The 17422-nt window shown below is 38.4% G+C and overlaps 1 protein-coding gene across 1 annotated transcript in view; it reads left to right on the top strand.

Annotated features, from left to right (window-relative positions):
- Nucleotides 1-17422, top strand: part of SEMA5A (semaphorin 5A) — a 412149-nt gene that overhangs the window by 334745 nt on the left and 59982 nt on the right. The window contains exon 15 of the mRNA XM_058831651.1: nt 6423-6570. Coding sequence (XP_058687634.1) covers nt 6423-6570 — 148 coding nt within the window. The remainder of the gene's footprint in view (nt 1-6422; nt 6571-17422) is intronic.

The raw sequence follows: 17422 nt of genomic DNA on the forward strand, positions 1-17422 counted from the left end.
CCTCCCCATGTGGATGCATATTCAGCTTAAGAGTATCTGTTCACGTGTTAAGAGCTAAATGTTTGTCTAGGATATATTTGTCTTACCTCATGAAAGCCATTATCCTATCATGGCTAATGTATCAGGCAGTTCTGTGCTTGCTGGCCATTCCCTTGAAATCAGTGGCAATATCTGCTAATTGAAAGCATTGAAGATAGGTTAAACTGTTCCATGCTCTGCTGCTAAACGGGTGTGTGGGAAGGGGGGGAAAGTTGAGATACACATATACTCACATTACAAAGCAAATTCCCCTTGTAGAAGTAGGTCAAAAGTGTAGCTGATGTGCATTTAGACAGAATATGGAGAGAGAGTAAAAATAACATTTTAACAAAATTTGCTAATCAGATAATAATTTTGTAGTTAACACTCCAGATGGAAAACATCTGTCGTGGTTTTAAACCAGTAATTAATAAAAAGGGGAAAAAGAATTACTTATTTCTTGCTGTGAGATATGGATTAAAACAAGAGCAAACCAGGCATAAAATTTAAAAGGAATAAAGAAAGTTTATTGACAAACTACAATAATAAGAACACCAGAATAAACTTCCAGAAAAACCTTTTCATTTCTTACTGCCTACCATTCTTTTGTTCACATGACAACAGAGACAAAAACTTTAGAACTTTGATGGTTTAAACAGTCCCAATTCCTTCTACAGTTTTTTTCATCAGTCTCTGTAGAGAAACAGAAGTTCCTTTCTGTTAATTTATGGAGTTTCTCACAAGAAAACTATTTTTGTTATAGTTTCCCGTTTCTCTGATATCAGCTGCCCAGAGCTGCTGTTATCAGAGCCCACCCCTCCCATTCCACATCACTCTGAAATGTGTTATAGGTCATTAGTTTGGGGATAACATTTTAAGGATAAGTTATTCAAAGGCAAAAAGTATTCTTCATCTGTTTCTGTGAGCTTCACTAGAAAACAGTTTTCTCATTGCCTCTCAAGGCTTCAAATCTCTCAGCACTTCACTATACCATAATTACTCTACTTTTTACTCAAATTTACACTTTGAACACTCTATTCTTCCCCATATTCCATCATGAATTAAAGGAGTTCTTTTCAGGACTTCATTGTCCATCCCCATAGTTTTAACAGAAAGATATTTCAGCTTAATTAAAGCATCTTCTTAATTCTCTACCTTTCTTGAAGTTTCTTTTCTTTCTTGCCACTAGTAGTTTATAAAGTCTTTTTTCATGTTGATCACGCTCGTTTTTTCTCTCTGGATAAAAAGATTAATCCACAAGTCTCATCTGGATAAGAAAGAGTTAAAATCTTGCCCAAGCTTTTGTAGATGGTTCGGTGATTTCTGCTGAACAGGAGCTGGAGCTGTCTGTGATGAAAAGTTCCTCATAGCTGCTCTAGAGAGTGTGGTCACTGTCTCTGCTTGCAGCAGGCCCAGACCCCCTCTCTTTCTTCATTCAGCAGTTTTCTAGTGAATGTAGTTACAGCAAAACCTGCAGCCGAGCCAGAGATTGGGCCGGGCCCGGCCCGGCCCGACCTGGCTCAGGGCAAGCCCCCGCAGGCCCCATCTCCCCGCCGGGAGAACGGCAGGCCCAGCCCGGCCCCCCCCCCCCCCCCCCCCGGCCGCATGGCCTGGGCAGGGAACCGGAGGCCAGCCGGAGCTCTGCTACCTTTCACAGCCAAGCAACAAAGAGAACAACAGAGTTCTGTTTTTTTTACTTTAAGGTGGGGTTCACAAGTTGATCCCACTTTTCAATGGCTAAAAGTGCTGTCAATTCTCAGCAATGACCGATAATTGGTCATGAGAAAGACTCCAGGCAGTCCCCAGCAACTCCAACTTTCCTTAAAGGTAAAGTAACTCCATGACAACATCTTAATGAATTCCTTAGAGGCTTAATTTTTCTTATTTTTTCTTATGAGAAATATTCACTGAAGCTGCTGGAAGTTCTCTAGATTCTAGTTTACAGAGTCTGTGGTACCCTGTCTTGATATTATCATGGAGTGAGAATGTTTGTCCTTTCTGTGGAAGGTGCTGTAGATATGGCCTCATTAAGTCTACTTAGGTCCCCCTCCTGTCTGTGCAGAAATGAGGGACATTAAAATGAGAATTGCTTGCTTTCAGTGGATGCACTTACCTTTTATTACACAGGAAAGGATAGGAAAGAACCCATGGCAATTAGAAAAATAAATTGTCTGCAGACAAGGAGTAAATGTTTGAAAGCCCTGGATATTTTGAGGTGTATAAAATTATTAGAAGTAGGACATATTGTTGCATTATTTTGTACACAGTTCTCAGCAAATATTCAGGTTTTGGGCTTGTTTCCATGAGAAAGAGGAACAGCTGAGAGTCAAGTGCCTGCTCTGTGTAGCACTTCTTGTTTCTAAGCCCAGTGCACTTCAACAGAGCAGCTTAAACACCACAAGGCTTTAGGCTTGCTTGCATTCCCATGGATGTCTTGTCTTCTGGGAAGTGCGTGTTCCCACCTTCCTTGCTTTCTCTGCTCCCTCCTCTTCCACAGAAGCCCCTGGGACCGCATGCCACCTTCCATAGTCTCCAGCATGGGTATTTCTGTCAGTGTTACAATCTCAATCCAGTAGGGCATGTGCATGTCACGCACCTATCTTCAGTTAAAGGAATCTGGCATTCCCATCAGCCTCGGTATAGTATGTGCATCCCAATAAATCACCAACTGGTAATCTCAACCCACCGCAGAACAGTACATTGCACAGGAAGGGGCACACAAAGATCAAGCTTACTTTGTTTTTCTTAAAGACAGAGTAGTATAACATAGTTCAAAATTACAAAGTGTTTGTTTAAATAACATCTCTCTGTGGAATGAAAAGAGCATATTTGTAACTGTCATGCAGTTAGCCTGTAGTACTCAGTGCTGTACAGCAATTGAATAAATTGATGATTTACTAAAGGTTGAGATCTGTATAGAAACAAGAATAGTAATGCCAGTTGCTCTGAAATTGTAGTTGTAAAATTTGGTGTAGGCACTAATAGCTGTGGACACAACCGGACAAAGGATATTTCACCCTTCCCCAGTATGACAATTCCTTTATTAGGTCATTTGAACTTGTGTTCACTTCAAGGGAAATGTGAAGGGTCCCTGTACAAAATTTCTGTTCACATTTCTCTAGGCTGCTCTCCATTCTGACCTCACTGCAGGTAGGTTAGGGGAGAGGGCAGTGGTTTCACAGATTCAAGTTTCTTGCATTGCATGTGTTGTTGAATTACTGTAAAATGTTATCTCTGTGGGTCCTGAGAACAAAATTAAGAGGGGAAGAAAGAGCAAAAGGGGAAAAAAGGCTTCTGAGTGACTTGAAATGCAGCCAAGAATAAATATAATGAAACTTGTCTCAAAGTCCCACGCTGTAGCACAGTTCTCAAAGATCAATTGCAGGGATGTCTCTAGCTGAGAAAACATACCTGATGTTTTCAGAGGCTGGCTGAAATAAAAATAAGATTCTATTTCTATGCTGTGTTTGTTTTGGTTTGTTCCCCCTTTTTTTTTTTTCCTGAAAAAAAAAGGAAACATTGATGGTATTGACTTTTTTTTTTAAACAAAACCTGTTTCCTAAATTGAAGTGGCTTGCATAGAAATTTTAGGGCTTTTTTTCATCTGCATCTTTAATTAGTGTTGGATAACAGAATTGCCTGCCCTTTGGAGTGCTTACTGTGAAGGATCACTGTTATTAGGTTTCTTTTCTGTCTCCTGCTTAAGTGAGAGAGGTTAGGCACGTAGACACTAAAAGAGCCACTGCACAGTGGCATAACTGTCCTCAAAGATCTGTCATACCTAAATTCAGGTGTTCACAAGTGTGAATGTTTATCAGGTGTCTGAACTTCCACTGTGGTCTGTAGAAATGTAGTCAATACAGGTTGTGGAGAACAGTAATTTGTGTCCTTCTGCTGTATATTCCTTAATTCATCAAATCAATTATTCTAGTCTCCCTAGTTTGTATTGACAAGATTTCTATTGTCTTTAATGGCTGCTTAGATGTCTGTCTCCAATGTAGCATTTATAGTCAAAGAAAATCAATCTCTACATTGAGGGGTATATTTATATGACCTTTGCTTTAGGGTGACATAAATAATATTTTTAAGTGGGCTGTTTCTTTCCATGACCTGTTGCTCAAATTAGATGGCTGCTTCATTTTTAGATACACTGTACACACCTCTATTTTAAGGCAAGACAAATTCCTTAGTTTTACTTCTGCATGGCTGAATATCAGTAATTCTAAAATTCATGGCAGATTTGCTTTAGCCTCAGTGTGTCTCCCAAATTAACACATCTTCATTAAGAACTGAAATTATGCAAAGCTTGTACTAATTTGACTAAATAAATGCTGACGTTATATCTATATTTTATTGACTACACACTCTCAACAAATGATGTAGAAGAAACTATCCCACAGATTCACATAAATGACTGCATGTGACAAAGAATGTGTGCAGTTGGAGTTCTAGGGGAAGAATATCCAGGCACAGAACATTGCTACGTATCTTTAATGATGGCATAATGTAAACTGTAATGTGTGTACCCAAATCACACACTGAAGAATTCTGACATCAGATTCATAAATATTGAGGGTTTGGGCATTTTTTCCTCAGTTTCCAGAGGAAAAGTCAATACAAGCTGTGAATAACTTAACTCTACAGAAGCAGAAAACTAAATGTCACTCCCCTAATAACCCCACACTATATTAACCTAATAGCTTTCCTAATAGCCCCACTCCCAATCTTTCGATTTTGATAGAGTTCTCCAGACCTAGGGACAAAGTTTGAATTTTAGGCTCCAGCATATGCAATAAATCTACATCCGTATGTTACTTACAACACCAACATTATTTTTTTGCCCTCCAGAGTTCCAAATGTTCAAATTTCTTATAATGAGGTATAATGAAGAATTAAATCTTGCAGATATTGGGGCTTTCTGAAAACAAACAAAAAAACAGCTGTTGTTATTCTTGTTGAAAATGACAACTGTTCATAGTGTCATTGCTCTTTCTGTAGAAAACAAATAACTTGATTGTTAGAGTCAGTTTCCACTGTAGAAGAGTGCCAAGAGATGAAAACTTGTTAGAAGGGGAAGAAGACATTGGATTTTAGATGAATGGTGTAAAAACTGAGGAAATACTCTATCAGATTGATATTTTCATTCAGGACAGTCAGTATGGTAATAAGAGCTACCCACATGCATCCATGAAATACCAGAGAATTTCTTCAGGGTTGTGTGTTACATGACTATGCTGTGTGTTTGCTTTATCTAAGAGGTTGGTTGTTGTGGTGGCCAACAGCTGGCCTGAAGGCCTGAAGTTATAATTAATCCAAATTTTATAACTGAAACATAACTAATTACATAAATACCTTAGTTATATAACTTGACCATTATGGACCATTTGAGAGCAGGCCTAGGGTGCTGGGGATGTGAGCAGGTATTCGCTGGTTGGCTGGGTGGCAGCTGGTTCAACTAATAGCGATTGACCGTGCAGACCTTCAGATCTATATAAGGAGAAGAGGACCCAGTAAAAGTTGGCTGTTGTGCATGAACCTTGGCTGTTGTGCATGAATTTACGTTGCATTCCTGCCTCCAACATCAAAATGACACTTGGTCTCTTGGACAGCCCTAGTCATACTTGCTGATGGCCCAAATCCTAATTATTGGATGGCACATTCAAAAAATCAAGAATCCAAGATTTCTACAAAAATTGGAAAAACTCAGCTGAAGCTGGGACCTTCCCACATGTCCGAAAGTATTATTACAATTATGACAACTCTATTGTGCTTCCCTCAAGGACCTACTAGGCCTCTGGATCAATTTCAGCCTACAGGAAAATCCTTTAAAGATTATAATACCTAAAAACACCCTTTAAAAGATAAAGTAATAACATTATAAACAAGTGAAGTTTCTTTAGGCCTATAATCAATGTTTTAGCTTTTATACTGCCCATAGAAGCAGAGAAGCAAGTCTTCTCTATCTGAAGATGAGAAAGATGGATCCTAATGAGTTCTTAGCTGGAGTCTGATAAGACTTCCTACATAAATGTTTGCCCTTCTGTTTGGTTGACTACCACAGAGGGATAACCACAACTGTTTTTAATAAAGTGGTTTGCAATCTTGCTTACATGACTGCAGTATAATTGTGTGGCTGCATTGCATGGAATGTATAAAGTAACTGAATAAAGCAAACAAATGCTCCACCCACACAACTGCAACCTAAAAAACCCACTTAAATATTTAGACATTCTGTGCAGTGTGACAACTGTTAGTGCAGTGTTTAATGAGTAGGGACAGGCCCTTTGCATAAAATATTTCCCTGTACAAATATCTATCTGAATTGTGTGAATGAGGTAGGTTCTTGGGGAGGTCTTGTCTTGATAATAAATAGATTCTTTGCCTCCTTATTTCTCTTCTCACAGGTACTGCAATGAGCATTTGTTGTGCACCCCTCATGTGTTTTGGACAGGCTGGGGGCCATGGGAGCGTTGCACGGCTCAGTGTGGAGGAGGGATCCAGGCACGGCGCAGGACATGTGAAAATGGTCCTGACTGTCCTGGCTGCAGCATGGTAAGCAATTTCCAGCTTTCTCTTCATCAAATATCTATGGCCATATACCACAGATGTCTCTATGTCATAGAATCATAAAATTAGTTCAGTCTGATAGGGCCTCTAAGGTTATCAAGTCCAACCATTAATTCAGCTCTGACAACTCCTTCACTGAACTGTATTACCAGGTGCGTCATCTATGTGTGTTTTAAATACCTGCAGGGATGGTGACTCTGCCACTTCTCTGGGCAGTCTGTTCCAGTACCTGACAACACTTTCAGTGCAGAAATTTTTCCTAATATCCAGTCTAAACCTCCTTTGGCAAAACTTGAAGTCTTTTCCGCCTGTCCTAACACTAGTGCTCTATGCCCATAATGCATCTATGTATGTCAATAATCTCTAACTGCTAACATGAGTGGTCAGCAGACTGTTTTTGTCTCTGTGTTGCTTGTGTGTGCTGAAATCCACACAATTTTATCAATCAGAAATATATATAATTCAGCTTTTTCACACTATCATCTAGAATTTAAGCATCTTGAGGTGAGGTTGGTATAGATGTAGATGCGTCATTGTATGTTTATAGTGTTTTTTTATTTTTAACATCAGAGTGCATAGTTACCCTAGCTATGAGCCCAGGACTCCAGTGTACCATGTTCTGTACAGCAGAGAAAAAGCTAAATTTCACATCTAAATACATAAAAAGCCAATCAGTGAATTCATGGAAGCACAGGAAAGTGCTGAGGTGAGACTGGATAGCAGTAGTGATCCTGGCACAGCAGCAGCCTAGCAGCTGTCAGGGTTTGAATCTACAGTGGGATGATTTGAATGAGTAGAAGTGCTTTATTGATACCCAGTTTATTAAGAGAAACATATGGGAAAACATGTAGGAGATTTTTCTTTTATCTGAACAAATAAAGGTGTGTAGGTAAAGAGGTAGAAGATTTTTTTTTCATTTTTTCACAATTAAACCAATTTTTACGTCTTAATTTCAGAGAGGCCTAATTTTGAGGTTTCTCATAATCTGTGTGCTGTTTGTTAGATTGGCAGTAATGCAATACTAAAGAAAGGATAATTTATTACCTATTTCTAATTTGAAGATTTTATGCATTTTCCCAGGATTTCTTCTCTTTTTAAAATTTATTCTGGTGATAGAATTGCATTTTCCATAGATTAAAAACATCCAAGAGGCTTGTTCTTTTATTTCAGTTGAACTTTAATAATTAACCCAATAACTTAGAATTCTATCAAGTTTTCTGAAATATTTGTCTCTTCTGATGGTACACCAAAAAAGCAGACATATGGTCTAGATATATTGGTAAACCTTCCTGACTTGCACTGAAAAGAGCACAATATGAAGGTTTTCTCCCTCATTTGTTCCTATTTATCCTATAATAATGTTTGTGTAGTACAGCAGCATTTTATTTTGCAAAGAACCTTGCCATGGTCTTAAACCAAAAATATGTGGCTCTAATTTTCTTGGAAAGGTCTATGAGGAAAGTAGAAAAACCTTTAGTGTCAAAATTTCTTATTATAACTAATTTGAGATTAATGGTACTGAGGTGTGTAATTTATTAACAGTCTCAGCACATACTCTGCTGCATCATAGAATAGTTACCAGTTCAGCTATGGAAGTGTTCTGGAGATTTTTTGTTGATTAGAAAATTATCGCATTGATGTTTTCAAGCTTTGGAGTACATAGTTGTCTTGCTAGAACTTATGCACCAATGGAAACCCATCCAATGTAGAAATCCTGTATAAACCCCAGTGGTCTTGCAAGGACTGTGGTATAAACTCTGTGTTCTGTTTAAGTTCCACTGAATTTGAACCTGTCTTGATTCAGAGGCTTTGCAGCCATAGCAGGGCCTAGTCACTAAGAGCAGCTGAAGAAAAAGTACTTTATTTCTTCTCTGAGTTTGTTTCATTAATCTAAGAAAGTGCAATCAGAAATAATTTTATGCCTTCTTGTAATAATTGGATGGATTAAATATTTATGTTAATAAGGCCTTATGAATGAGGAGCACAAATATGAAACTTGCTGGATGTTCTGCTCCAACCAAATTGTGGTTTTATTGTCGTAGGTATGTATTTTTCCAAACAGAATTATTAATTTTTACCATAATGAATAAAGGAGAAGTTAATGTGTCTTCTTACTACTGTTTTCCAGTCTTTACTGGTTATAGTGATACTCAGCTTAGGTTGTGCAAGATATTTAGTGAATTTAGTTTACTTCAAAATACTTTTATCCTGAATATCTCTGAGTACTTGAGAAACTAAAAAAATCTCAGGAAGGGTTGCAGTGAAAGTGACAGTAATCTATACTATCTACTGTTTGTTTTGTATGGAATAAAAGGTGTTATGAGCCAAATATTTACTAAGTGTATTAAAGGCATAGTTGGGAGTAGACTCAGAGACTTAAAGTGCCTGGTTCTCTCAACCATTAAATGATAGCTTTAAACTATGAAGAGCCTCTCCAGGTTTCTGGTTTACCTTCTTCAGTGAGGATGAACTCTGAAACCTTCACATCATTTGAGGAGCATGAGTTGCAGCTAAATAGTTCAGTGTCTGTGGCCTGTGAAGAGGAGAAGAAAAATGGGTAGAGGACTGGAGAACTTATTATTTAAGATTATTTAAGATATAGTATATTTAGATAGTAACTATGTTAGGCTTCATTTCATCTTGAAATGAAAAGAAATTTTTGATGCATCAGAGGCGTAGAATGGATGAAATGCAGTCTTGCAACCCCCTTCAGCTGTGCCAATTTTTTGTTTTTAGAACTTTAGTTTTTAGGGAATTGCCGGCACGGTGGAAAGCCCGGAGCACCGCGACTTCTCTAGAGGCAGCCTTGAGAAAGGCTGGCCCGAAGCGCGTGTGAGCAGCTTTAAGCAGTCGAGTGATTCCAGCTCAGCGGTAGTAGTGATTTCAGCTCAGCTCAGCTCGGCTCGGCTCGGCGGCGGCGGCGGGCAGGCAACACAGGAAGCAGGGATGAGAAAGCTGGTCCAGCGTTCCACCGAGGCACAAGCCTTTATTCAGGCAGAGCTTCGGTGAAGGGTGCTGGTAACAGCGAATCCCCCAAACAGGGGGAAACCCAGAGTATTTATGGGGAAGGAGAGGGGCGGGGGGAAGCCCGAGATACCTGTATCGGGGTGGGACAGCAGGGGGGAACACCAATGGGGCACAACAGTTTAACATATCTAACTCAAAGATCCCTGGGAGCGACACGTGTCGCTCTTACATGAAGTATCTCCTCTCCAGGGGAGAGCCAGTATCTCGGGCCCAGCGGGCTCCTCCGTACCCACAGGGAATCATGGTAAAAAAACAACAACTGCTTTTTATAAACTTAAGAAAGGGAGTCTTACAGTATGCTTGCCAGAAGTATCAAGGAACCTGATTTAATTTCTTAGGAGAACCCGCCTCTTCTGTTTTCCAATCTCCAACCTGGCTGAGACTGCAGTATAGCCAATCCTAATCTATTTTCCTGTCCTTATTTTGCAGCTTTTGCCATATTAATGGCTATTTTCTTTGTCCACCTAATGATTTATACCACATAATTTTTAATGAAAGGTGTTTCTTCCTTCTAGCTTGATTGTATTACTTCTATGCTGAAATATCACATCAGGCAGCTACTGCCTGTGCTTGTCTTTTTGCATTTTTCTTATCAGTTGGTTCCTTGACTTTATCTGTCTTATAGCAGATACCAGCCAAGCCACTTGAATACTTTTTATCAGGACTCAGTAGAGTTGCCTACCATTAATTCCAACTTATTTTATAAAATAATAATGATATATCTTTTGATGCACATAAATATTCCACAGAGAGAAAACCATGATGGTATCTTAAAGATGCATTTGTTGCTTAAATGCACTCAATACATGAAAATGGGTGGCCAGTAGACATAGGACTGAAGGTATTTTCACTGAATATAGAAAACCATAAATCAATATGATACAGGAGAATTAGACCATAGAGACTCACAAAAGTCAAAAAGATTGTGTCCTGTGGTGATTTTATGATGCTTGTATCCCGAATAGTCTTGTTTATGTTACATGTTAAGTTCTGCACCTTTAAGACTGGCTCTAAGAGTGAAGCAGGGGGAAGAAGAAGCCACAGTTTGTGTTCAGAAAGAGCCTTCACTCCCCGGCATCCTACTCCTGGACCATGTTGTCTGCAGCACAGACAGATGGCAGGACATTTACATTTAGTTAGTTTTTAGCTAGCTGAGGCAGAGAAGTTCCCTGTACTGTTTTTTCCCTTTTTTCTTGGATCTGCTCAAACCTGCTCTGGACTGCAAACCCAGACAAACCCTGGGAGCTCATGCCTGTGGCCCACTGGGGCCTGGGCCTCAGCACTTTCCAGTGCAGGAGGGACTGATAAGAGACTGAGTGAGCTAAGCTACATCCCATGAAATTACTTATTCTGGATTTGCCATCTCATCAAACAGCAAGATGTTTTATTGTTTAATATTATTTAATTCCTGTTAAATAAACAGCTTTTTCCACTTTTGTCCAAGGAAATCTTTTTCCTGAACCAGCTGGGGGAGGAAACCAGTTGGTGTGCAGCCCCTTAGGATATTACTAATATGGACCACTTCGTATATTTCTGACACTGTTCTTCAAGAAGATAAAAGGGGTTTCTGACAATCACAATGGAGTGACTTCAAAGTAAATGCTATTAAACTCGTGATAGAGGGGGTACATAGAGCTATTATTAGCTATATTAATTTCTAGATCTCTGTTACATCAATGTTAGGTTTACCCATTTTTTTCCAATGGACATACTAGTGGTTTGTCCTAGAAGGAGAAACATCAGATTATTGGAAAGTTACTCTAGATCTCCTAAAGGAATGTGTTTAGACAGATTTTACTTATAAGTGATTTTAGTAATTTTAGAGGATAAATTTGGATTATGTTTTCTGGTGACCTGAACTTTTGGGGCATCATCGAAACAAAAGTTGATTTGCATGTCATATAGGAGGCACTAGATGTCTTTGAGGGCTGAAGTAACAGAAATTAAGAGTTCTGTATCATAATTGCAGTCATGAACTTGACAGAAGTGCCTGCTTTCACCTTGAAGCACAGTGAGGAACAAGACAGGAGAATGACCGTGGTGTATGAATTGTTTATGATTCTAGCTATAAGCCAGAATGTTTGTGCCATGGTGGAAAAAAAATCAGTTATAGCATTTAGGAAGTTTCAGTAAGTTATTCCCAAGGGAGACAAAAAAAAGGTAGTCTAGGGATTCATATGTAAGCTAATCTCAGAAGAGATGATTGTAGCAGTCTGAAGATGGATAAAATCACAGTTTTCATTTCATGTCTTGCAATAATGTGATTTCTCCAATGTAGCATTCCAGGGCTGCAAGATCATGTCCAGGGAGGCTACAGTTACTGGTGTCCGGCATGGTACTCGAACAAGAGGGTTTTCTGCTCAGGAAATCGTTTATTCAACACAAGAACAAACTTGGCATAGATCAAGAGACAGAGAGTCCCAAACAGAGGCAGGGTGGTGGGCTTTGTAGGACAGAACCAGGGTGGAGTTTAAGGTCAGAGACTAGTAGGAACACAGTAAGGGAGAAACCCCAGGCACTCAAACCCAATCAGACTCCTGGACTGCCACCCCATGACGGTCCGACGGTCCGGGGTGGAGCAGTTCCTCCTGGGCTCACAGGGCCCATCTGCTGAGGCAGAGGAATGGAATCCACTCTTCCCAGGCTTTAAAGCCACACCTCTCGCTTTAACAATGCTTATCTGAAACTAAATCTTTGCCTTCCTGGGTGGGGGACACCTCACACTCCAGCATTGCTGTTGTCTTCAAAGTTGAGCTTATTTTGAAGCTGAATTTATCTGACATCTTTGTGTCAATGATTGAAGTCATGAAAGCTCATTATGATTTCATCTACAAATTTCAAAGTCTCTTCCATTACAAAGATACATATTTGTTAAGTACAGAGAAACCTTAATTTTACTGTAGTCAGTTCAGTAGCAACCTTCATTGTACAGTTGCAATTAAAAATGGGGAAAAAGGGTGCATGAAGCATAACATTGAAAATTACCTCAGAAACCTGATAGAGCAGTTACATAAAAATGTTCTGTAGCCATGCTTACTGTTCTTAAAGGATATGACCCATACTGGAAGTGGGCTGAGTTCAGGAAAATGTGTCAAAGAAAGGGAAAAGATTGGGATTCTCATAAATCAGAGTACACAGGGTTCTAGTATATAAAGGACTAATATATAAATTAATGACAGGTTTAGAGAGGGAACATTGGGGTTTCTGTGCACTCTGTACTATACTATACTGAGTTTTAAGGAAATATGAAGCCAGTGAAGGCAATTAATTTCTATCCAGGGCATTGTTAAATGATGTAACTTGTTGCCAGAAATTGTTGGGGCTTAAATCTTAAGAACCAATAAAACTCCACACAACTAAAATTTTGGAGGATATTAGGATGTAGTAGAATTCTAATAGATAAAAAAAATTAGATTTTTCGCATAGGAAATCAAAATTTAAACTTTTTCCTGAATATTAACAATTAGATTTAGAGCTGTGCTTTTTTCATTCTGCTTATGTCTGTGCTGCCATTTGACAATTACCAGGGAAGGCATGTCTGATCTAGAATGGCATTTCCAATGTTCCTCTTTGTAATGGAGTGTTGAATCAGTTTGCAACAAATCGTCCCTCTGATTTATTTTGTTCATTTTAGGTTTGGTCACCTGTACTTAAAATGTCACAGTGCAAACACAGTAATTGTGTTTACACATTTTATACCAAAAAGTCTGCTAATATATAGACCTTAACATAAACAAGTTTTGATTCTGTATTCTTCAATTTCACCTCTTTAAACTGTGGGATGGATGAAGCCTGAATAAGTAATAGGTACTGTTGTCATTTATATCTTCACTAATGCAGCAATTCTTGAAGAGTGCAAGACTGATCTGCTAGCTGAACTGACTGACGGTAGTCCTTAGCCATCTGAGTGCAATTACATGGAACTCCACCCCAATTAATTATATTTATGTGCCAGCTTTTATTTTTACTTGGTCTCAGGGCATCATGGTAATTTTTAATTTATTTGGCTATGGTAGGATTTTAATTTTCATTGAAAATAGTGTCAGACAGCCCTGTTCTTACACAAATTATATTAGGTTGAGAAATAATTAAAAAAACTTCTTAATATTTATTGATGGAGTCATCGAAACATCTTTTTTTTTTTTTTCTACTTGTTTCATTCAATTCTCCCTTTCACATTAAGTTGTTGACTTAGAATACTTCTGCACTAATATTGCTGCCACCAAATGAAAATTTAGTTATTCAAAGCCTCTGACATTCATCTTGAACAAACATGTTTGCTATATTTTATATATGTTCCCTGCCTCTCTATAGCCACATTCCGCCCCACTGTAGCCAGGGAGGTGGGGAAGATATTATAGCATGGACCAGAGGTCCAAGCAAGGCTCTCTCCCTTGCTGAAATGGTATTCCAGCTTTATTCCAGGGATCGCGTGGGAAAAGAGAGAGAAAATTGATAACGCGCTCCTTTTTGAAGTCAGGGGAAGGGGAAGGGTTACATACACACAGCCAATAAGGAAAACTGGGGGGGAAGAGATAAGGGGGGAAGCTAACATTCTGTATTTCAGGGGTACATCTTGGGTTATACCATTTTTCTAAATGCATTACAACACATGTTCCTGAGCCTTAAAAAAGGCAAACATACATTTTCACTGTGCTTATTTATAACTTGTATCTTCAGGATGATATGACTCAGCCTATTGCAGCATTCTGAAATAATAATATTTAGATCTGAATACTCCAGTAAATGGGATTGTATTCTTCTTGTCTGAGAGTATAATCTCATGCAAACACTCATTTACCAGAATACACAGTGATTTGTCCTTGCAGGTTGAAGAGCAGGATGAAGTGTCACAGTCATCCTATTACGGCCCCTTTTGTTACTTGAGAGCAGCATCATGCTGTGTATCTCTTTCAGATAGAGAAATGCAGCTGAAAATAAAAGCATTAATCCTTCCAGAACAGTTTTTCTAATTCAATACTTGTAATTTCATCTGAAACATCAGAAAACTGAAGTCATAAAAACAGGCCTCTCAGTTTATGTTATGAAAATCTCCAACCTTGTTACTTAGAACAATTTCTAGCATAAGACATCAGTGAAACAAGTTACTACCTTGTAAAGACACAGGTGTTCATTTATCTATCATTTGAAATTTGTAATGCCCCTACATAGACTGGGACTGGTCCAGAATTAGGTCAGCCCCAAAATGCAGTTTTTGCTTTGCCTTGTCATAGAGGCTTGAGATGGAGAAAAGCAGCTGTAGATAATACCTGTATTTTTTCAGCTATCTGATTCAGAGGAAGGACAGATTCCCTTCAATCTCTTTGTAATTTAAATTGATCTCCAGAAGGAAAAGTGGAAAACCCCCCACAACAGCAGAGCTGATTATGGTACTGCAGATTCTTTGCCAGTTACACAGGCTGGATTGCCAGGCACCAGGTCAGATACAAGACTGTTACTCAGCCAACATCTGCGCAGTGCTCAGCACAATTCTCTTCCATGTTATTGCTCCATTGCTCAAAAGCAGCCCCATCTTTAATTTATGAAAATTATGAAGGTAGTGGCAGATTCCAGGATTCGTTGTAAAAGGTCTTTTATATGTTGGTGCTTGTGGGGACATTGTATATGGCTTTGTCAATTTAATGTTCTGGTAATGTCATACTACTGTGGATATACCACTTATTGGCAAAAATTACATTTGTCACAGCTGAGTTTATTCTGCTCCCATCCCATCAGTATAAACTCTATGAAAAACATGAGAATTAGTCAATAGACTCACATCTCTTGGCATTACCTGACTTAGCCAAGTATTTTCAGTCTTGGTTGACATTAGCAAGCAGAAATCCAGAGTATATCTGGCTGTTACTCTACCTAGAAAACCTGTAATTCCACTTTAAGCTGAAATGAAATATGTGCTCTATGTTTAAAGCATGAGAAGAAATTAATTCAGAAGCTTCTGAAATTTTCAGGCAGATGTTCACAAAACTAGAAGTATACTGTATGTTTTCACATAGAAACACATAAAGCTCTTTGCAAACGCACTAAGCTCCCTATTAAAAATAATTAATTTATGTATCCTATCTCTTACTGAAAAGCTGATCCAGAATCGCAATGCACATATTGAAGTATTTGTGTGAGATAGCTTGGCAGAATGAATATTTTGTTAAAGAGTTGTAAAGTGTCTCTATATGACTCTTGTGGTTAGGTTCTTTTTCCCCTTGAACTGAAGTTGATGAGAGTGAGGCTGTTTTTTCTCTTGTTCAGACTTGGTTGTTTATTCTTATCTGCATTACATGCATACAAGGTACAAGGAGCTATGTACACTAAGATAGAAAGGTGCAAAATGGCTAACAAAGATCTTCAAGGTCTTTTATATGTCCGTTTACCCAATTAACAGATGCCAAGTAAATTATTTTTCTTAGTGACCCAATGACCCAATACCTGTGAGCTGCACTGTGGCATCTTCTATCCAATCACCTACTACTACCCAAAAACCTCTAGATGAAAAAGATGAAGAAGAAAGAAGGACAAGAGACAGCACCCTAAATCCTCCATCTTGTCTTCTGTTCTCTAAACTGCTTAAACTCCAGACTTCAACTTTTTCACCTAGTGACCTAAGAAACTTTCTAATTTACACATTCACACTCCTAGCTTTTCTATTTAACTTTAATAGTTGTTTTCAGGATGTTATATGAAATTCAGTGTTTTCTTGGATGTCAGAGCCAGGTATCAGAGATAAGGGCACGCCCTTTGTGCCTCTGACTCCAACAGTAAAGTACTTAGAAAAAGAAGTAATAGCAGTGCATATTATCTTCTTCTGAAATGTAGGACTAAATTAAATATTAGACATATATACCATATATATATATCGTATATATATATCATCAGCAGTTTTGTATTAAGTATAAAAATTATCCATTACACAGAAGGCAAGGAAAAAAAGGAATTGGTGGATTATAGGAATTAATCCATCAAAAATCTTGCTGGGAGTCATATGAATGTAATTTTGAAAAAAAAAAAAAAAAGTGAAAATGTAGTGTTGTTTGGTATCTCTAGTTAGGGAAATGTTTTCACTTCTTTCCTTTGTTTTCAGAATGACTGGTGTTTTATTTGTTAGTTAGTTTTCTAAGTAAAACTGAAGTATAATAATATGAGATGCCCTGTCTGTAAAGCAAAATCTGGCTTTCCATTATAGTCCCAATAAAACTAACTAATGTTGCTGTAAACATCATAGGAAGAAAAATATATATGAGCAGAATTTCCTGTGTTGTGAGAGGCAGGTAGTATGAAATGTGGAGAAGAAAGGAAAATTTAAATAACAAGAGTACAAGCTTTTACAAAAGTATTTGTCCTTTCTAAAGTTACAGAAGAACTTTGCCTAATACAGTCAGACAAATAGAGATGAAAATGACCTATTAATCTTTTGCCTTTTGTAAGGTAGGTACCTTTGATTATTTGGGGGAAATTTATTGATGAGTTCAGTTCTTAGAACTGCATTTTCCCTGCAGTCCCAACCTGATAAGGAGCATGTGCTTTTTTCACTTTACACTCACCCTTTCCTTTTTTCCTCCTGCAGCACACCCTCAAGAGTGGCTTGATTTTGGGTTTTAGTTGAATCTAGGTACCATCTTAGGTACAGTACTTTCCCTGTTATTGAATCAATTTAGCCACACAAGTTTACAGCACAGAACATGCTGAACACCGTTCATTGTGGAAAAACTGACCATTTATTCCTCTCTTCCATTCACCATCTTTTAAGCAGTTAATTATCCGTGAAAGGATAATGGATTTTAGTTTAGCTTGTGGCTGC

The sequence above is a fragment of the Poecile atricapillus genome, chromosome 2 (assembly GCF_030490865.1).
Source record: "Poecile atricapillus isolate bPoeAtr1 chromosome 2, bPoeAtr1.hap1, whole genome shotgun sequence".
NCBI classification, from domain to species: Eukaryota; Metazoa; Chordata; class Aves; order Passeriformes; family Paridae; genus Poecile; species Poecile atricapillus.